The sequence below is a fragment of the Lithobates pipiens genome, unplaced genomic scaffold (genome assembly GCF_037356315.1).
Source record: "Lithobates pipiens isolate NorthernLeopardFrog02 unplaced genomic scaffold, aLitPip1_a1.2 Scaffold_28, whole genome shotgun sequence".
NCBI lineage: Eukaryota > Metazoa > Chordata > Amphibia > Anura > Ranidae > Lithobates > Lithobates pipiens.
Genome location: NW_027507789.1, coordinates 195,144,719 through 195,166,812, shown reverse-complemented (window position 1 = coordinate 195,166,812; position 22,094 = coordinate 195,144,719). Strand labels below are relative to the sequence as shown.

At 44.5% G+C, this 22,094-nt stretch overlaps 1 protein-coding gene across 3 annotated transcripts; it reads right to left on the bottom strand.

Annotated features, from left to right (window-relative positions):
• Positions 1-262: 262 nt before the first annotated feature.
• Positions 263-20,746, bottom strand: STX16 (syntaxin 16). Of its 3 annotated transcripts, none has more exons than XM_077460236.1 (9): positions 20,445-20,746; positions 11,615-11,722; positions 11,269-11,409; positions 11,025-11,187; positions 8,169-8,260; positions 6,792-6,935; positions 6,625-6,705; positions 3,518-4,464; positions 263-3,094 (listed from the first exon to the last, which is right to left on the bottom strand). In XM_077460236.1, the coding sequence occupies exons 1-8, from the start codon at positions 20,562-20,564 to the stop codon at positions 4,363-4,365; spliced, it is 951 nt and encodes a 316-aa protein (XP_077316362.1). In that variant the 5' UTR covers positions 20,565-20,746; the 3' UTR covers positions 263-3,094; positions 3,518-4,362. The 3 variants fall into 3 exon arrangements, with proteins under 3 accessions (XP_077316362.1, XP_077316363.1, XP_077316364.1); XM_077460237.1 differs by having other exon boundaries at positions 20,484-20,744; XM_077460238.1 differs by lacking the exon at positions 20,445-20,746 and adding an exon at positions 14,845-15,220.
• Positions 20,747-22,094: the final 1,348 nt, after the last annotated feature.

Sequence of the window (22,094 nt, the reverse complement as noted above, 5' to 3'; positions counted from 1 at the left end):
CTCCCCTGCCGAGAGGGAACTGCCGCTGGTAACTGGCACGTCTAGGTGTGTTGGATTCCCCAGCACTACTCCGTGGTTCCTCCTATTCACCCCTACCTTACCACAGGACAAAGTAGCGATGTAGTTACATAAATGTCAAATTGTCTCAATGTCTTTTAGGTGGTGGTGTCCTTTGGCCTCCATACATGTCAATATTACTACAAATGGTTTTAAAACAGTCGGGTGTAGAAAATCTGCAGTTTCAGGCACAGAAGACACTCAGTAAATAGACAATCACTCCAACAGTTTAATGACAAAACATGAGTGGAAAGAGAACGATAACAGAGACATGTTCCCAAAAACCAACCAACAAAGTGAATATGAGACATGCTCTCCACAGGGCAATGCAGCGTGGGAAATATTACCCGGCCTGCACTGAGAATTTCCCTATAATGTACATATGTTACAGAAGAGCAACACAGAACACAGGCTTGCAGCTCTTCCTGTTAAAATATTTTTTTTCTCATACTTACAATCTTATAAATTACAAATATACACAAATCTCCTCAACACCTTGGTGAAAGTAACCCATCGCTCTGAAAAATGCCTGATAGTAGGAGTACAGCAGTGATTCAGCTGTAGGGGATAGAGGCTTATCGGAAAGTACTTTCTCTTCCCCTGTACCCATGAAAGGAGTTGCTCACTGATTTACAAACAACAAATCAATAACTTTCATGAGAGAACCCTGATGGCTGTTTGCCGTCTGAGCATAGATCTGAAACCAGCTCTGCTGACATGGAGAGTTCATTCACTTTATTTGCAGTCATAGAGGTTCACCATGTTCTGCGAGCAACTGCTCTAAAAACACATTGTCTCAATCTGATTTCAGATAAGGTGTTAGACCTCATATAGCCCCCTGCTCTCCAATCAAAGTAAGCGAGTTGAAGAATGTAAATAGTAAAATGCCACCTTCATAACGGAAATTGGTTCATTTGTTAATTGCAGAATCTCTAGAAAGATATGACAATTTCTAGCCATTGTTTCCTCGCCTATAAGTCTTCTACAGGAAGTGTCATTTTTGCCACCAATCAGCATCTAAACATCCTTCCAGTACACGTTTTAAAAGGAGGAGGAAGAATCTTACTGGTAGTAAACGGCAATCAGAAAATATTTCCTTCAACAATGTTACATTACATCTATTTAGAGAGTATAAAAATGAAGTAAACCTTTTACACCTGTTACAAGATCAGATTGTTGACACAGCAAACATCTTTGCACAACCTAGCTTCAGGAAAAAAAAAAAATTAGAAATCTTTTAAATTATTATTTACAAAACAAGATTCAGCAGGAATTCATTTTCTTAAAGAATGGCATTTTCTGGCGAAGAAATAAAGGTTGCTGGAAAAATTCAACACGGAAGGGGATTTCACATGGTTAATTTTTTATATTGTGGAGCCCTCACAATAGTTACCCTCTAGTAAAAAAAAAAAAAAAAAAAAAAAAATTGAACAGACTCCTGAATGTACCATTTCCGTCAGCAGACCAAAGCCCATCCTGGTAGGATATCATAGTATTGTTGTCAGTCAGCTGACTAAAGATGCAATACCATTTTTCACCAGTAGGGAAAACCTTGCATCAAAGCCCCAGTCAATATGGCTTGCTGTAAGAATGATTCTCTTTAAAATCAGTTGTATACCCTGGGCAAGCCTATATTAGGTAAAAAGAATATCTCCTAAACGTGCACCGTTTAGGAGATATTCACCCTGCATGCAGCCACTGATGACAGCTGCGCATATGCTCTGAAGGTCCGGCGTATGGTGCCAGAACAGAGTGCTCCCGCGCGTATGTGCAGGACTGACGTCATCAGGGCTCCAGCCACTCACAGCGCAGGAGACCGCGAACCCGGAAGTAATTCCCGGGGGAACATGTCATCCTCCTCAGCAGTGACTGGGCGCCGCTGCGGGGGGCTTCCTTCTAGGGTAAGTATTTCATAATAAGTATAAATATTTCATAAGTATTTCATAACGAGCTAGTATAGCTCATGAGTACTGAGTACTAGCTCATTATACTTGCAGGTTTTTTTTTCCCACAGGGTTTACAACCGCTTTAAAGGCAGAGCCTAACAAAACCGTTATTACTAATTATTAACCCGTTCGTTAGTTAGCTGACCCATTAAAGAGCACCCAACACCTGATTTACTAAAACTGGAACACTCATAATCTGGCGCAGCTTTGCATGGAAGCCAATCTGCTTCTAACCTCAGCTTGTTCAATTAACCTTTGCCAATAAAACCTGGAAGTTGATTGGTTTCTTTGCAGAGGTGCACCAGATTTTGCACCCTCCATTTATTAAATAACCCCCTATGTTACATTGACAGCACCTATTTTAGGAGCCAAACCAGTACTTTATAAAAAGGCAGTGCTTTTCTACATAGCATTTCCAGTTTGACAGCAGAGACAGGACAGCCAGAATGTGGGCTGAGGCAACTAACACTGTCCTATGTATACGATAATCAGGTTTTACCAGCTGGTGGCATTTCACGTGAAATATCCAATTACAGCTCTTGGTCATAAATGGTAATAAAATAGGGGATTTATGGCTTTCTTGGAAATTGCTTTTAGAAGAAATCTAAATGGAGGGCGTGTGACCGCTGCTGAGCGCTCCTTCTGAAAATGCTAGTTGCCCGGCTGTCATGCTGAATCAATGGCTTCAATACTTACCGTGTCACTGACCCTGAAAGTATGCACATCACTAGTGCTGACTTCGTTGGGTGCAGGCTTGTTGCTGGTCAGAGATTTACAAGTCCGGAGGCCAAGAACAGCCAGGCAATTACCACCTTCAGAAGGAGATCAACAAAGGCAACCTTTGTGCTTCTCTCGGAATGGGTTTTGTTTAAACCTGAAAAATCGAAACCCATTGTTCCAAGTGCAAGGAATAGAAAAGATAATTTATAATGAATTTGCAGACAGCCCGAGAAATCATCACTTCAAATGAAATTGAAAGTGTATCTAAACCCAAACTGTAATTCATCTTGCCAATCCTTAGATGTGGTGGCTGCATTAGTTTACTTTTCTAGGCTTCTTTCCCTTTATTTAATTCTGGGGATCCTGCAACACTAAGGCTGCTTTCACACTGGGGCGGTATTCAGGCGTTACAGCGCTAAAAATAGCGCCTGTGTAACGCCTGAAAAAACCGGCCCCTTTAACTCCAGTGTGAAAGCCGGAGGGCTTTCACACTGGAGCGATGCGCTGGCAGGACAGTGAAAAAAGTCCTGCTAGCCGCATCTTTGCAGCGGTGAAGGAGCGGTGTATTCACCGCTCCTACCCATTGAAATCAATGGGACACCGCGGCAATACCGCCGGCAAAGCGCCGCTGCAGCGGCGCTTTGCGGGCGGGTTTAACCCCTTTTCGGCCGCTAGCGGGGGGTTAAAACCACCCCGCTAGCGCCCGCACACCGCCGCTAAAACGAAGGTAAAGCGCCGCTAAAAATAGCGGCGCTTTACCGCCGATGCTGCTCCCGCCCCAGTGTGAAAGCAGCCTTACTGTCCTAGGGTGAAAACATTCAATCCCTGCACTGTCTATGGGGGAGCAGCATTGTCACCCCATGCTCTCCTGGTTTAGACTACAAACAACTGCCCCTATCCATAACAGAAGGGCGTTGATTTGCAATTCCCAGAAAACTGATATAGCATTGTTTGAGTTTTCAGTTCAGTCCACAGGAAGTTACACAAACAGAAGAATTATGTAAGGATCAACAGGTATTTTTCTAATGCTGCATCCAGTGACTAGTAAGCTTCAATATATTACTCTTTTTGTCTAAGACCGGGTTCACATATGAGTGGCTGTGGGTTCACGCCTGGGGTCCTGTGTGAGTCTTCACCGGTTCAGGTCTGGATTTTTGCCTGAATTCGCACCTGAGCTGGACCCAAATATGCACTTGGCCCTTTTGCAATCCGCTCTGTGACCACCCCCGACCTGTGTGATCTGGCTCCATTGAGAACCGGTCACACTTGCATGTCATGCAAAGTGGATGCGGGGAAATCCCACATCCAATTCGCACATATGTGAACACAACTTAAGGATTTAGATACACTTTCGGCAACCTTCTTTCTTCAATCTGTTGTCAAGTGCTAGTGTTCTTTTCAAACAAGTAGTGTAAACTGTTAGGCATTTTTGCTTTGGTCATTTGTAAACACCAGAAAGAATTAGTGAACAGGAAGAATGCCAACATTAACAAATAACCCCAGACTTTGCGTTCACTTCAGGAACCATCAACTGTGCTGTAGTCGTTTTGTAGCTTCCTGGCTGGTCACAAAGTAACTTGAAGTGTTTTCAGAAACATAAGAAAGTCCAACTAATAAAAATAAAATTTAAAATGACCTATTAGGACTTTACACCAATTAGCACGACAATCAAAACAATCACGAGGACAAACAGGATTAAAATGACAAGCATCTTGCGGTTCTTTTTCTGGTACTGCTCGGCCTGAAAAACAGATTGAAAAGAAAAAAATTCACAAAATATGTAAAGTCAGAGTATGTGTACACGCATCATACAAAGGATAAAGAAACCCAAGGTAAAGTGGACCTGTTTCTCAGCCAAGCATTATTCTTCTTTCATTTACTCAGCGAACAATGAATCTGGTTGCTACAAGCAATGGGGTTGATTTACCAAAACTGGAGGTGGCAAAATCTGGTGCAGCTCTTCACAGAAAGCAATCAGCTTCCAGGTTTTTTTTTTGTTGAAGCTTAAAGTGGTAAACTGTTGAAGGTTTTTTTTTTTTTTTTTTTTACACCCCCATTCCTTGACGTGAGCCCCCGCTGATCCAGTGACGTTCACAATTGCCTCAGCTGTATGAGGACTCCCCACTCCTCATTGGCTACTGCTGCTGTCAATCATAGACCCAGGGGCTGAGCCACGGGTCTATTGGTCTTATGGCAGGGTACCCTAAAGGAAGAGGATCGGGGCTGTCCTGTGCTAAACCCCTGCACAGAGCAGGAAAGTATAACATAACATGATTTTTTTTTAAATAACAAACATTAAGCATTAATACCACTTTAATTGAACAAGCTGAAGTTAGAAGCCGATTGGTTACCATATACAGCTGCACCAGATTTTACACTTTCTGGTAGTAAATCAACTTCAACGTCTCCATTCACTCAGTTGTTTATGTTCTGCACATTGCAGGCATACTGACCAGGGGGTTGGTCAATATATTTGCATATCAGCAATATATCAATCATTGGGTAAAAAAAAAAAACATATTGATCAAGGAGTATGAAGCAGAGACAGAAATGGTTCAAAATAAATGTCCACAATACATCCTGTAGCATTTGATTCTCCCACAATTCTAAAAGTACAGCACTTTGAAAATAAGTTGAGTCCTTCATCAGTCCCAGATGTGCCCAACTACTGACCTCAGATGAGCTGGGCACCTCAACTAGGCACAGGCTACACTGCAGTTCTTTATCCTATGCCAGCTGTGTAAGTGCAGCTGGATCTCCACAGTCCCTAATGCAGAAATTTAAAGTCGATTGTTTCTGCATTAGGTCCTATAGAGAGCTGTATATTGTGGGTCACTGGCATAGAAAAGGGGACTGGAGCCACACAAGTCAGCACAGATTTGGAATACTGGAGGTCAGCAACTCACCTGAGATTAGTAGTGGGGCATATCTAAAGGATCGGAAGGGGTACTTGGCCCTAAATAGTTCTGAAACTGAGGAACCATTGCCTTGTAAACAGCTCAAATGGCAATGATGGCTCAGGGGCTGATATCACACTTAATATGCCATTTATTAGCAGGTAACATTGTAGGTAAAAAGGTGAGTGTCATGGTTATGCAGTGATCTTCCTCTGGTTGCTTACCTCCCCTCATGCCTTCTGACTAAGAGGCCAGCCACTTCCACCTGGTGGTATTTATAACCTCTCCTCTAAGCATGGCTCCACCCCAGGCCCTATCAGGGAACCCCATATTAACCTGTGCACTGCAAGCCAACAGGGCTGATCAACCTTTGTGTGTTTAGCTTCCTGTTACCTGCTGTGTGCTCTTCTGTTGTTCCGTTACCGACTTTGGCGTGTCTTTGACTATCCCTGTTTGCCTGTGATCCTGACCTATTGGCGTGTCCCTGACGTTTCCTGTCTGCTTGTGGCCCCCGACCTTGGCTTTGTCCCTCACTATCCCTCTCCTCCTGTTGCCTACTGTGGGTGTGAGCTGGGGGACCCTGGGGGTCGCGACCTGGAGCCAGTTGCAGCCAAGTCCATCCTCACCACTAGAGGCGCTGGTGAACACCTGCTGGCTCTTAGACTCCGCGCCCCAGGGAATCTTACGCTCTAACCCCAGTGGGATCTGTCTCCCGTTAGCTGTAGGGTCCACAACCTTGCGGTGCACTCCTGATCCCTACGGTGTGCATCTGTCACCTCGCCTCAAGAGATTGTGACACATCCAAGGGGGTAGGGAAGTACAGACAGAGGACCACCAGCAACTAGTAAAAAGGTGGCAAGTTTTATTTTTGTGAAAAAACCTTTAAAAAAAAAAAAAAAAGGGTGGTATATCATACATGACTATTTTTTAAAGTCATGCACATCGTCAGATCATCATATTATTACCCCAAGCCCTTGCTGCATATCCACAAAAACAATACGTACCTTTTGCAATTGTTTTAAGCCTTCCTCTGTCTTAACACAAGACTGTTCCACGTTATAGTCTATTCTGTCCAAAACTGTACCCTAGAGAAACACACAGGTGGCCATCTTAGTGGGAGGTCTTCAGCATAACATACAGACAATATAAAAACAGAATTGTTGGACTGTACCTGCTCCACCACCATGGTTGCCAGTTCTCGGAAGATCTCGTTTAGGTCAGAGATGGACTGTACTACCTGACGAATCTCCCTCTCCCGTTCTTCCACCATTAATGTATTCTCCTGGACCAGAACTAGCTGATCATCTGTGAACCCCTGGAGATATAGAAAAGAAAACGTTTCAGAAAGAGCGAATCACGAATCACAGCTAAAAGGAAATCTTCAATGTATTTACTATAACAATATCCAATACAGTGTTCTTGCACTGTTTACATGTAACAATCAGGGTTTTTTGTTTTCCTTTGCTAGAAAATTACTTTGAACCCCCAAACCTTATATATTTTTTTAAAGCAGTGGCCCTAGAAAATAAATTGGTGGTAATGTTTTGCAATGTTTTATGTCACACGATACTTGCACAGCGTTTTTTCAAACGCAACTTTTTGGGAAAAATACACGGATTTTGAATTTCAGTGCATAAAACCACAATACAAAACCGAATTTGTTTGCAAAATATAAAAATGGACGTTACGAGGAAAAATAAAATAAAATACCAAACATGTCACGCTTTAAAATTGCACACACCTGTGCAGCGGCGACAAACAATGTACATTTTACTATCCATAGGCAACGCTTTAAAAGCCTTTGCAGATTACCACTTTAGATTTACAGAGGACTTCTGGCACTAGCATTACTGTCCATGATCTGACATTCGCAGTTATACCTCACATGCATGGGATGATCACTGTTTGTGTGCGGGAATGACACATACGCTCAGCTTTGTGCGCAAGCACCTGGGGGTTGGGGCAATGGGGGCAGAGCACTTTAGATTTATATATTTTTACACAGTTGCTTTATTTTTTTTTATCACTTTTGCATGTAACTAAAAGGTACTCTTTATGGAGAGTTCTGGGATCAATAAGACCCCAAATCCCTCCGCTGCACTTAAAAGCATTCAAAACACAAGATCTGTGCTTTTGATTTTTTGAAAATGGCACTGATGACATCCGAGTAAACCAGAAGTGATATCAGATCATAGCTTCCGGGTTACCATAGTGGAGCCCCGATCAAAGCCAATCCTGGATTTCTTCGGGTATCCAACCAGACGGGACCCGAGAGCCCAAGCAAGCTGCAGAAGGCATGGGGGGGGGGGGGGGCATGACATCCCCTCCCGCTGCTTGTAATAGCAATCGAGTGGCTGGTTAACCACTCCAATTGTTATTACAAGAAAGCCAACCGTCAGGTCTCAAAAAAATAAATAAATACACATCAGAAGCTGCAGGCATCATCTCAGTACAACCACCTGAAGAGCAGGTACACAAGTGATCGGCAAGTGGTTAAATACCACTTGACATCAGAATATGGTCTAACAGACAGCTGATCTGGTCTTACCCGATCATACAGTGTAGTGTCCTCTCCATCATCCATGAGGGGGACAGATGTGTCAAAGAAATGTTTAGATCTTTCCTCTCGATTCTTCATTCCTATAGATGAAACACTTACATAGTTAAGCCATTAATGTACAGAGAGATCACTCACATTACAACCAACTGTTGTCAGGAAGAAATCACAGACAAAAAAACAAACAAACAATCTGTAAAGAGTGTTAATCCAAAACAAACAGTCAGCAAACCATCTTTCCTTCTGGTAAATGCGCGGAAGGAAATAAAATAAAATAAACACACACACACACACACACCACAATTTGGCTATCACCACAGGCTTGGATTTCAAGTTCCCAAAAACAAAGTGTGACAAACTTGCTGACCTGGTGCTCCAACATAGGTAGGTCATATTAGCAGAAATGCCATTAAAGCCCAGCCCATCTCCAACCCCATTTTTTAAAAAGGTCTCTAGAGATACATACCTTAATACCAGGTGATCCGATGATATCACCGGATGTCCTTCATCCACTGGTGACAGTGGCCAGTCTTCAGCGTAGGACAAAACGTCACTCTCCTAATGGCATGGGACCAACGTTTGCGTGCCAACACTGAGCTCAGGCCTACCGTCCTTTTGAGAAGCTTTCCCCTCATTTCTAACCCTTTCCAACTCTATCCAAACTAAAGTCAGCAGCTACAAATACTGCAGCTGCTGACTTTAAATAAATCGGACACTTACCTGTCCCAGGGTCCAGCGATGCTGGGGAATGAAGCCCCCCTCGTTCCCCACTCCGCTAGCGACGCCTGCATTTTTACTGTGGGCACCCCTGGCTTCACAGCCGGACACCCACTGCGCATGCGCAAGTGGCGCCGAGCGCCGTGATAGGCCGCACAGTCATCTGGGACACGTGACAGGTCCCAGATGACTGTTCGGCGCTGAGGAGAAGTGATGTCACCAGCCCAGGCAATGAAGGAGGCAGACTACGAGGGACCCCCCTAGCAACAGGCATTTAGAGGTGAGTAAAAATTATTTTTTTCCAATTATTTTAAATTTTTTTATGAATTTTAAGCATTTTTCTTTTCTTTTGGTGGCAATACCACTTAAAATAAATCAAATAAATAAATGTTTCAACTTGGATACACTTCAAGGCTGCCCAGGGGAGGCACAGAATGGGAAATTTTGGAAGCGAGTGGTCCTTCCGGGTCTCCAAATGGTATAAATTGGAGCAGTATTGGCATGTGGGTGTGCCCCTGATGCCACGTATGACAAAGCGCGTCGGGTTGAGCTACGCACACTTGCTACCATGCATGCACGATCGATGTCGCCCATTTTGCTTCCTGGAATAGTGTACAGCTGTGTCCATGTGACTGTTTCTAAGCGATTCAAGTGAGTGGAACTTTTGCCTTTTAAACATTAAAAGTTATACGGCATCACACTATATTGGCACGTTTTTATCTTTTATGCTGGATGTTTTGAACCTCTCCTGATATCTATCCACACACGTAGACTTGCGTTTGTTCCACTCTACCTGGCGGGGAGGAGGAGGATTAAGCTGGGTTTTGAGTAAAGCTTACTGTAATTGAAGCACATGTGACCACTCTTTTACAGGAGGTCACAAGTCTTATGGTAAGCGGGGCGTGAAATTATTGTTGGCGACACCTCTGCTATCCTTTCCTCCATTTCACGGCATGCGGTATGTCTTCTTGCATCACTATACACCTCTTTCAGTGCTGCACTATTAGTGTTTATATTTGTGTTCTGTCTGGACATGCTTAGCTGCTGTTACTATTATCAACATCTCTAGCCCTTTTCACTAGTGCATGGATTTACATGTACTTCAGGTTTTTATTGTTGGTTGTGCCCCATGGACACTCTCCATCTATGGTGGTGACATATGCCACCAAGACAAAGTGCTGCAAAATAACATTTTACAATTGCCAATGAAACAAAAAGAGAGAGTAAATCTTCCAATGGGGACAACCGCTAAGCTGACAACTGTCCAAAAAGAGGGCTTCCTCAATTTCACTGTAAAATCTCTGAAACAGGAAATAAAGGAAAATCTCTCCAACAAGACAAAGACAGCAATAAAAATGGTCAAAGATTTACCACTCTCTACTCAGCTGGTGCCCAACCTGTGGCCCCAGAGCCAAATGCGGTCCTTTGGCACTTGATGTGCTGCCCTTTACAGCAGTCAGCAGTAGGAACATTCACTCAAATAAGAAGCTGTAATGTCAGTGATGCCTAGCAATCTTATCTGGCATATCCCCGATCTTTGACTGATTTCTACAGTGTGTATTCAGTCTCCATTTACACCTGTTGCAGGTCTAGTCTCTGACCATCTCCTCTACTGTTTATAAAGCTGTCGGGGTTCACAGCCGAGGCCCCCTAAGCATCTTAGGTTGACAATTTAAGTTTTGGCTAGCGATAGATTTAAAAAAAAAAAAAAAAAAAAAAAAAACAACAAGCAACACACAAACCTGAGACAAACCCATTGCAGAGATGGCCCAATTGACTGCTCTAAGACTACCCATAGGCATAAGACAGTAGTCAGATCTTCTATAGGTGTGTTGTGTAGAACTGTTTCAGGCAGTTGATGTTTATGCACAGAGGCAGAAAACACTAAAATGTGTTTAATCACGGGAGGAAAACAAATGTCTACTAAATTCTGGAAAACTGTTTTTCTCGGTCAGCCAGCAGCAGTTGTAAAGTGCCCACAGGCATATCATCTTTTTTCCCCAAACCTACTAATCTGCCCAGCTAGGCAACAATTAAATCAGGTATATGACATGGCTGGTCTTAATCTAATGGCAAATTCAGTGTTATGACCTTTAAACCCAGGGCTTATCTTGTAAGAATAATACATACTCTTGAGATATCCAGACTGAGTATGTCTAAAGTTTGTTGAAAGATCCTGCAGGGACTGGGCCATTGAGGACACCACATTACGTAACACCCGTTCTTCTTGCTCTGTGCAGCTACGTGCTCGGCTCTGTAGGCTCTGCACTGCCCGCTGACAGCGGTGGAACATCTGAAAGAGAACATAAGCCTTCAGCAAGAGGGCGGGCATGGATTGCCCTGAAACAATAGCAGGATAGTCACTTCACGTTACCTGTGTAATCTCCTGAGTCGAGATTTCTATAGCGTGCTCTGCTTCTGTGCTGTCATCTAATGTCGGCCTGTTTAAGTGCTTGTCATGTAAACTGGCCAGCTCCTTCATCTTCTGTTTAATACGTGTGATATCATAATTGATCTACCGAGGAAAACAAAAAGTTAGCATCAAACGTAAACCATCTTTTAAAAATAAAAAAAAAGGAGACAGTTTACTGTAAGACAAAAATCCTTTAAAATTATTAAAGCTGAACACCAAGCACACACACTGACATGCACAAATAAATACACCTTCTCCGATATGCCAGAGATCAACGCTTGTAGCAATTCAAAATTGGGAATCTTACCTCCTCCACTCCATCCACCCATTTTGGAGACAATCGCTTTGTGACGCCGATGGCAGCTTCTGGATCCAGGCTAATGCCTGACACCAGGGCCATGCGATCATCTGCCAGCTGCAAAGGACAAGGAAAAATGAATAAGATCACATGTATGCAACTTACAGCCTGTTCTGGGACTGGGATCATTGAGGGGTGCGATTTTGGTGTGAACAGAAGAACATGAATTAAGTATGTGGGGAAAAGCCAAGTGATAAAGTATCCCTTAAACTGACCCTAAAGTGTGGGAGGGGGTAGGAAAAATTCACTTTAGGAAAGCTGCAATATTTATTTGTTAATGCTATAAACTGAACTATCCTCGTCACAAACCACTGTGCTTCGCTGTTTATGATTTTTTCTTTTTTTTTTTTTTTTATGCAAAGTTTAATGTTTCTGATCGATTCTGTGTATTTAGACTCTCTGGGGTAGATTTACTAAAACTGGTGTATTTAGAATATGGTGGCGCTGTGCATGGTTACCAAATCAGCTTCTAACCTTAGCTTGTTTAATTAAGGTTTGGCCTTAAGCCCCCGTTCACATCGGCCAATTTGACATGTCAAATAGCACGCCAAATCTGAACCTATTGCTGGTAATGGCACTGTCCGAATCGGTGAAACGCCGACTTTGCAATGCCGCACGGATTCCCAAAAGTAGTTCTTTCATTATTTCAATAGACATCTGTGCATGATCCCACACAGATGTCTCTCAAATTGCCCCCCCCAAAGTCAGACTGAAATCATGCAAGTTCAGCTGAACTCGCACAATTTCAAACCCACATTCAGTGTGAACGTGGGATAAAACCTGGAAGCCGATTGATTTCTATGCAGAAGTGAACCCGATTTTGAACTCTCCAGCTTTAGTAAATAAACCCCACTCTAAAGAATAAGGTTAATTTCTTGACTCTAAAGCCTTTTACTGTACTCATAGTTGGGCAAATTCATGTGGAGACAGAAGGAAATTTTAAGTGGAGGGCCGGTGTTCTGTTAAATTAGCCAACTGGTCAGAAACTCCAACCACGTCACTTCCGGTTTCCTTAAATCATCAGTAATTGGAGATTTTGACAAATTGCTGTTTGGAGTCAACACCGGCAACCGAATACAGTCTGGTGCAGGAAGATTTAGCTGTTTTGACAGCAAAGCACCTAACAAGGACAAAGTTGTCCCCTCCTCGTGTCGGACATTTTATTGGCTAGCATCAGAGCGGAGTAACAACCTAAGTTCATAATATCGTTCACTGGACTCTATTCGGTTGCCGGTGTTGTGTCCAAACAGCAATTAGTCAAAATCTCCAATCACTGATGGTTTAAATAAATGGTTAAGTAGTTGTAGTTTCTGATGAGTTGACTATTTTTTTTTTGGGCCAAGCTCACCCAAAATTACCATCTCCTACACAGGGAGTCGGCAAACCCAATCAATCGTGTGCAGGTGATGGGTAGATCACAGCCCTTGGTTGCTGGCCCAGGAACCTGGGTGGCATGCAGCGGAACCAATCTGCTGCATTTTCCTTCCAGCAACCGCCTCCTCTCCAGGCATCTCTTCTGTAGCCTAAATTTATCCACCCCCCTCCTTTTTCTGAATGAACACGGTCAGTGATCTGTACCAATCACTGTCTCTGTTCATTCACAACTGAAGCATAGTAAACTGTATTTACTATGTTTCAATTTGCAAATAAAAAGGAAGCTCCTCAGTGCAAAGCACTTCCTATTCATTCACTGTCCAATGCAGCTGAGGCTGCAGATAAAGGGACTGGGGAAATCGCTGCCTCTAGTCCCTTTCTGTCTTAAACAGTGACATTAGGTGTCTTATTATACACCCGATATTACATCAAAGCCTCCCCAAACAAGGCTCCAAAAATTGTAAAAAAATTTTTTTTTAAAAAGAACACTGAATCCTGATGATCTCTGATGTTGTTCAGGCAGATATCCAGCTTTCACATGTTGACTGTTTGGGCCAGTTTGGCCAAAAATAAGTAGCCAAAGTGAAAACGCTGTAAAATCAGTTTTAAGGCCTTTAATTTAATTTTTTTTATTACATGGCTCCCTGGATTTTACCAACACTGATATTATGATAGGGTAGGTTCCATGGCCTACAATGAACTCCCAGCCACAACATCCTAAAACTATGCAGACAACAGCAGACATCAGGGATGCAGTTTCCTCAATTCATGATAGACCTTAATAGAAACAGCATAGAATTCCTGCAGCCGATCTTTAGTGTAATCACATTTGTTGCTCCATGCGATTCCTAAAATAACTCCAAAATTCTGCAGTGTCAATGAAGAAATTAGCGCTGTGTACTCACTTACCCTGTTGTGGTGAAAGTACCAAGATGGCTGCTTTTCTTAGTACTTGATGCCCTTTCCCCAACACAGGAGTTAGTGAGTGCAAACACTATTTCTAAGGAGGAATGTATTTTCAGCTGAACATGTCTTCCTCTAATAGAGATCGGCAAAATGATTTGAGGGCTGGGCAAACTGGCTGATATCTTTTTCTTAAAAATTTTCCTGAATATGTTCATGAATGTCATGATTAGGGATGAGCTCAGGCGTGTTCACATGGACCACGTGCAGAGCCCGCCAGGAAGTCGGTGCAGCGCTGCGCTAATCACAGGCAGTGAGACATTGTCCGATCTCTGTAGCCGCACATCGGGGCAATGTCTCACTACTGACTTCCTGGCGGGATCTGCACGTGGTCCATGTGAACACGCCTGAGCTCATACCTAGTCACGATTTTTGCAGATCAGACAAACCAACAAGCTCATATTTAGGCAAACCAAAAATACGACGTGTCAAAACACCAAGGGGCCAGGAAATATCACTTTAAAATCCAGAAGAACGTTTAGAGATCTGTATTGGCTGGATATGGCATCGGAGACAAAGTGAGCATGCTCTGTGCCAATATGTGGGGTGTACAGACCATCAGTCATTTACAACTTCTTAGATGATTTCAAATTCCTACATGTGTGAATGGAAAAGAGTTGTAAATATGTCACTTATAGCTGGTATTAAGTCAGACTGAACTGAATTAGGTGCCTGGTTTCCTGTACTGTATTTTTAGCAGAGGAAATGCTGAGAGAAGATGCAAAAAAGAAATGCTCAATTTGGCAAAAACTGATAGAAAAAAAATCATAACAAATCATCACAAAGATTAATGAATGTGGAAAAATCAGATAAAACATCAGGTTTAGCAGGAGACACTATACCTCATCGAGCTCCTGGGTTGCAGTTCATCAGATGAAAGGCAGGGGGAGGCAAGGAGCAGACAACAGCAAAGGCAGGGAAAGAACAAAGATAATCAATGGCAATTATTAGAAGGTCACCAACACCGATTAACATATTGATTATTGGGATTCTTGATTTACAAACACACAAAAGGCCCTAGCAAAAGAACAAGCCTAAAACTATGACACACTATATTACTGCTTCTAAGACTTAATAAATTGGTTCTGTTAAAGAAAATTTCCAGGTCAGTCTATATAATACATAGTTACTGTGGCTGGACCAATGTACCTATGTATATACTATACCAGACACCACTACTCAAAATGGTTGAAAAAGCACTATTCTATGCATAAAGGAAGAAAATCTGTGTGCACCCCCCCCAGCAATCCCTAATACTTACCTGAGCCCCCTCTCGATCCAGCGATGTGCACAATAGCCTCACCTCTCCGGGGACTTGCAGTCCTAATTGGCTTTTGGCAGCAGCGGGGGCCATTGGCAGCACCCGCTGCTGTCAATCACAGCCAGTGAGCCGAACAGGAGACAGAGGGGGTGGGGCCAAGCCACGGCTCCATGTGTAAATGGACACACAGAGCCGCAGGTCGGGAGCACGCCTGCTTGGGTGGCCCCACAGCAAGCTGCTTGCTTTGAGGGGACCCGGCTGGAGGGAGGCGCGAAGAGCGCCAGCATGGGACCAGAGAAAAGGAGGATCCGGGCTGCTCTGTGCAAAACCATTACACAGAGCAGGTACTTATAACATATTTTTTTTTTTAATAACAAAGTAAGGCTTTAATATCGTTTTAAGTGATCTTCACTTGCTTCCAGGCCCTGTGTGGAGTTGCCAGCCTTATGCATTGTGAACACAGGAGGTCCGCTACTCAGCATTGTCTTTTTGAATGAATGCAAAGCGTTCTTTGATTGGATGAGGTGCAGAGGCTGGGAAGTGACTGCATCTTATTAAATGCAGTCACTGTTTGTGTTACAATTTTCCACCCGACTTCTTTGACAAGGTTCTAGTCCTTTGGTTTGGCAGGATATGCACTTTAAGATCACCGTGACTCAAGTTGGAGCCAGGCTTACACAAGCAAAGCTGCCCCAGGAAAGTAATCAGCCATCCATCTACTAGCCACTTGAGGTGAAGGTGCTAGCACAGCTCATCTGCAAGCTACAGAAAATGAAAAGGATCCGGAATCCGCTGCACTTCTTCCACCTTTATTGCATGTTCCATAAAACTATGATTAAGCACTGTTTGATAGTGTGAAATGCGTCAGCTCTTCTGTCCTGTGTTCTGCTGTGGCATGCATTTTTGATATCCACCCCCTTTTTTTTTTATGAATAAAGGCTAATTTTTGGATTGCGGCTGTCCAGAATCTTCTCTCATCCTAATTTCCATTAAATCCTCACAGACCGTTTGGGGTACAGCTTAAAGTTAAAAGGTGTTTTATGTTACTGCTAGCACTTACTCGTAACCTCATCCTAGGAGTTTATGGAGTAAGCGCTAGCTGTAGCATGAAACGCGTTAAATTTCAGCTGTACTCCACACTGACTGTGATGATTTTATGAGGAGAAGAGAAACAGGCGCCTGTCTAAGTTAGAACTGTAACATTTTAATATAATACAGGTGCATCATCCACTTACATAGAAGTCAGGGAACCAAGGCACATGTCCATCCACACTGGTTTGGCGTCCATCCCTATCTTAGCCTGGAGGAGGGGTATCCTGACCGGCAGGATCTCTGGACGACCCACCGGTGACGTCATCATGCCCGACGCTGCGTTCCAGCCTTCAATATCAACAATCAGCCGAATCCAAGTCTTGTTTCCACCTCTCTGGCTGCAGAGATCCTGCCGCTCAGGATACCCCTCCTCCAGGCTAAGATAGCTGTGTGAACGCTGTTGCGCAGGGACAGACGCCACAAGTGGTAATGCACCTGCATTATATTAAAATGTTACAGTTCTAACTTAGAGGCGCCTGTTTCTCTTCTCGTTGCATATTTGGAGTCTGCTGTCAACTTCCCCTGGTTTCTGGACTGTTACGCTATATACAGGTCTCCCTTCTCCATCTCAGCCCCTCTATGCATTTATATACTCCACTTAAAAAGGACTTGGACTGATGTATTATTATACATGCTATCTGACAGCGCCACTATCACAATTTTTCTTGAGATGATTTTATGGAACATGCAATAAAATGATTGAACTGGAGCAGGTTCCGGATCCTTTTCATTTTTTGGAGGCTAACTAATTTTAATTGGTAATTATAACGTGAGATTTGCTTTTACGAAAAAAGAATGCTGCTTTTCTGAAATTTGCCCTGAAGGTATCATATACATGTAAACAGCACCTGCCACTGGATGTCTGGCTGCATTACACATGCATGATTAGCAAAATAAGCTGATGTTACAGATGGCAACTACACAGCTACGTAGGCAAAGCTATAGCACTAAGTTCTACATGGCTCTGCTGTAACAAACAATGTACCTCCGAGTAGTAACGGCAAAGGGAGCAAAAAAAAAAAAAAGAGGTAAGAACACAGAAACGTCAGTATTTCCTATTTACAGTTTGACAGGTATGGTGAATTGTATACATTCCCCGGTCACGCCTCGGACAGGTGTGCACACAAAAGCCATTCATGCAACCATGTCAGGTCCTGATGGAGCCGCCATTCTGTACCTTTTTAAGAGGATTTGTGTGGCAAAACAAGTGACAGCCACCCACAGGGGCTTATTTAACAAAAAGCGTAGTTAGCGTATGATGTAACCCATAGCAAAAAGATGGCTCCTGTCGCTGATCTCATTCTAGAAAGCCAACAACAGAAGGGTGAGAAATCTAAAAAAATACCTGCAGCCATTTCACACTGCATTGCACACTTCATCCCAATGACACAAACAACGGGGCACACTTCCGTCCACTGACACCAAAGATGGGGCACACTTCCTTCCACTGACACCAAAGATGGGGCACACTTCCTTCCACTGACACCAAAGATGGGGCACACTTCCTTCCACTGACACCAAAGATGGGGCACACTTCCTTCCACTGACACCAAAGATGGGGTATTGTTTATTCCTATTGATGTTGGGACCCTTTCTACTCCTAATGGCCACAGTCCGGCCCCCATTAAGTCTGAAGGATGGTAAATTGGCCCTTTGTTTAGAAAGTTTGGAGACCCCCTGATCTATACAATCAGATTGGTATGGGTTACATCACTTTGCTTTTCTTTACTAACATTTACTTATAATGGTGCAGAATGGGGTCAAGAAACTTTTGATTCTGCAGCTGTCACACCACAAAAGAACATACTGGGACTTCAAAGTCTGCAGATAATCCTGTGCTAGCTATCTAGCTGCAAGATGTGATCCATGCATGATCAGCATCAAACAATATTTCACAATAAAGCTGTGGCTCCATCACTAGTATATGAACAGGTTTCTTTACAAGCTCCAAGTACAGAAAACCATTATAGCTTATCAAAAATCATACTTCAATGATCTAATAAAAAAAAACAAAAAACAAACAACCAACCTAAAATTGTATTAGCTACTTCAGGAAACATATCCTCTTTGCACTACCCTATACCAATGCACTTTTTTTTATTGCATTATCCCTCAAGAGCAGCCTTTCTCAACCTTTTTACTCCAGAGGAGCCCATCAAATAATTTTCCAATAATAATAAAACCAATTCATCCAAGGCCAGGGGGAAAAAAAAGCTCCTAAGGCCAGTGACATGTGGGCTTCGGCTTGTATACGAGCAGCGTGAACAGCAAGCTTTGACAAAGTATTTGCAGAGCGTTCAGCAAGCTCCAATTTGTAAATGTTGAATACATATCCTAATGGCAGTGCTGAATGTCACTTTAAACAAGCTGCTAGCAGGCTTCAGCACTTCTTGAAGCTTGCTGAAAACATGAAAGCAGCTTTAAGCTGCAATCAACAATCCTATTAGGATCTGTGTTTAACATTTAAAAATTGTGGCTTAATGGTACCTTCAACAAAGCTTCCCGACAGCTCTGCAAATGCTTTGTCAAAGCATACCGTTTACACGGCTCTTATACAAGTTGAAGCCTGTGTGAATCTGGATTTTCATCTGTGGTTAGTAGGAAGAATGTCCTCCTTGCAGAAGCCAAAAAAATGAATGGCGTCAAGCAGCTGGTTCTGGAACTATGTATCACCATCAAACTGGAGGTCAGTCAGACAAAACACAAGGAAACCCCAGCAACCAGTGACGAGCTTGGGTCTGGTCCAAACCCAAAGTGAGCTAATCATTCCCATCCTGAGCCAGGGATGCTCTTCGCATAATTTATCTATTATCGCCTGGTGGCAATATTAAGTCAATGGTGTCGGGAGGATCACCATCCTTCTGTGTACGTGAAGCTGCAGGGTGAGGAATCCCCCGCTGGCAGCAGATTGGCCCGCCACTGACAGCTGCCTTCCGGTTTTGGACCACATCCAAGCTCATCCCTACTAGCAACCTCTGCAGGAACCTTGTTTAAGAATGACTGGTCTGGACTGTCAGCTTGTATAGAGGGGGGCCTCTACCCACTCTGCCCCTGATGACCAATGTAAGGGGGGCAATCATCTTATTAACCACCAATAAAAGGAGCATTCTACTCACTGATGACCAATGTAGGGAGGACATCCTTCCCACTGACAACCAATGTAAGGGACATTCTTTCCACTGGTCACCATTTTTCAGAAAGATTTTCAATTTTATGGAGTATTCTTCCCTCTGGCCAGCATTCTTCTTACTGGAGATGAAAACAAATGGGAAACGCTTCCCATTGACCACAAATGTAAAGGATATTCTTCCCACTGGACACCAATATAATGGAGGTATTCTTCCCACTGGTGACCAATGTAGAGAGAACGTTGCTCCAACCTATCACCAATGTAAAGAGCATTCTTCTCATTGATGACCAATATAACAGGACCATTCCTTCCACTGATCCCCAATGTAAGGGGGCCTTCTTTCCAACAATGTAAGGAGCCACCCCCCCCCCCCCCCCGGAAAGAATCGGTGATGGTGGGGTCCCCCCCGGGAAGAAACGGTGATGGTGGGGTCCCCCCCCGGGAAGAATCGGTGATGGTGGGGTCCCCCCCCGGGAAGAATCGGTGATGGTGGGGTCCCCCCCCGGGAAGAATCGGTGATGGTGGGGTCCCCCCCCGGGAAGAATCGGTGATGGTGGGGTCCCCCCCCGGGAAGAATCGGTGATGGTGGGGTCCCCCCCCGGGAAGAATCGGTGATGGTGGGGTCCCCCCCCGGGAAGAATCGGTGATGGTGCGGTCCCCCCCCCGGGAAGAATCGGTGATGGTGCGGTGTCCCCCACCCCCCCCCCGGGAAGAATCTGTGATGGTGCCCCCCCCGGAAGAGTCGGTGATGGTGGGGTCCCCCGGGAAGAGTCGGTGATGGTGGGGCCCCCCGTCCCCCGGGAAGAATCGGTGATGGTGGGGTCCCCCCCCGGGAAGAATCGGTGATGGTGGGGTCCATTGATGTGGGGGTTCCTGTGGGGTAGGCCGGTTGATGTTGGCTCCTCCACCCTCCATGCAGATATCACACCACACTCTAGTCTAGTCACCCGGAGACTCACCGCTCCGTGGCCGGGCGCCCTCCCGCCGTCATTACTCACTTGCTCGGCCAGAATGTGCCGGTTGTGGACGGCATTGTTCCGCAATAAAAGGAAGGCGTCGGTCAGGCGGCGAGTGGCCATGTTCTTGGCCTGAGTTCCCCTCACCACCTCCCCCCTTCTACCCGCCGCTCACAACCCCAGGCCCCGCGGCCTACACGCCCCGGAGCCGTCGGCACCGACACCACTCCGCATTCCAGAACTTCCGCCAGAAACATGCACCGGGGAAAGTCGTCACCAACTTCCGCCAGCAGCGGGGCGTGAATCGGTACAGCATACGCAATATCCGCCGCAGCGGAAGCGTCATTGTCATCGGCGAAAAGAAGATCTAAATACAAAGAGGTCTTTGATTCGGCAGACATTTTTTCAGAGACATACATATTGTCTTCTGTAAAGACGACGGAAAAATGGCCGCCGAGCTAAGGGAGAGGTTTGGAGACAATCTAGGAATCGGCCTCTTTTTTCTGACAGCAAGAGGAACACATGCTGATCGCTGATTGGGTCCAGCCTTGACTGCCAGAATCAGCCAGGTAGCCAATAGACAATCACTGTCATTGCTGAAATATCATTGGTTGCAATGTTGGCTGTTATGGGCTACAGCACTACATTACTCCAATTAAATAAAACCGGGGGTAATCTTATACAGAGGTATAGAGCTTCCAGGGCTTGTACAGTACACAGTCTGGCCACTAATCTTCCTGCAAAACACAGCAAACCGAAGGGAGCCAGACAGTGGAGCATACCTCCCAACTGTCCCGGATTTGTCGGGACCATCCAGGAATTTAAAATAAGTCCTGGTGTCCCACAAATCTGGACTGAATCCTGCTTGGAAGAGGAGGGAGGCTAGATCTGCTCCACCTCCTCCCCTTGCCCCCCTGTGTTCACCCACAAACCCCGACATGCAGCTAATCCTAGGGCTCTGAAGGGATTTGTGTGGGTGGGAGATTCAAAGCAGTGCACACAATGTCACTGCCTGAGCCTCTGGAGACCAGCCAGCCCTGGGTGAGTGAAAGTCTGTGACTCATCTCACCCCTCTCTCTCTTCCTTCCTTCCATGACTGTCCCATAGTGACCCTTCCTTCCTGCCTTCCATGTGCCTTAGTGATCCTTTCTTCTATGTGCCATAGTGATCCTTCCTGCCTTCTATGTGATTTAGTGATCCTCCCTTCCATGTGCCTTAGTGAATCTTCGTTACTTTCATGTGCTTTTGTGATCCTTGCTGACTTCCATGTGCCTTAGTGATATTTTCTGCCTTTTATGTGCCATAGTGAACCTTCCTTCCTTCCATGTTACTTAGCGATCCTTCCTTCCTGCTTTCCATGTGCCTTAGTGATCCTTCCTGCCTTCAATGTGCCATAGAGAACCTTACTTTTTGCCTTCCATGTGTTTTAGTGATCCTTCCTTCCTGCCTTCCATGTGCCTTAGTGATCCTTCCTTCCATGTGTCTTAGTGATCCCTCCTTCCTGCCTTCCATGTGCCTTACTGATCCTTCCTGCCTTTCTTGTGCCATAGTGAACCTTCCTTCCTTCCTTCCATGTGCCTTAGTGATCCTTCCTGCCTTCCATGTGCCTTAGTGAACCTTCGTTACTTTCATGTGCCTTTGTGATCCTTCCTG

Bases quoted from the DNA above. Each gene is read 5' to 3' on its own strand.
- STX16 (XM_077460236.1), bottom strand. From the start codon at position 20,564: ATGGCCACTCGCCGCCTGACCGACGCCTTCCTTTTATTGCGGAACAAT. The intron at 11,410-11,614 runs GTAAGATTCCCA...TTTCCTCGGTAG, and splicing joins GGGTGGATGGAGTGGAGGAG to ATCAATTATGATATCACACG. The intron at 8,261-11,024 runs GTATGTATTATT...TTTCATCTATAG, and splicing joins TCAGTCTGGATATCTCAAGA to GAATGAAGAATCGAGAGGAA.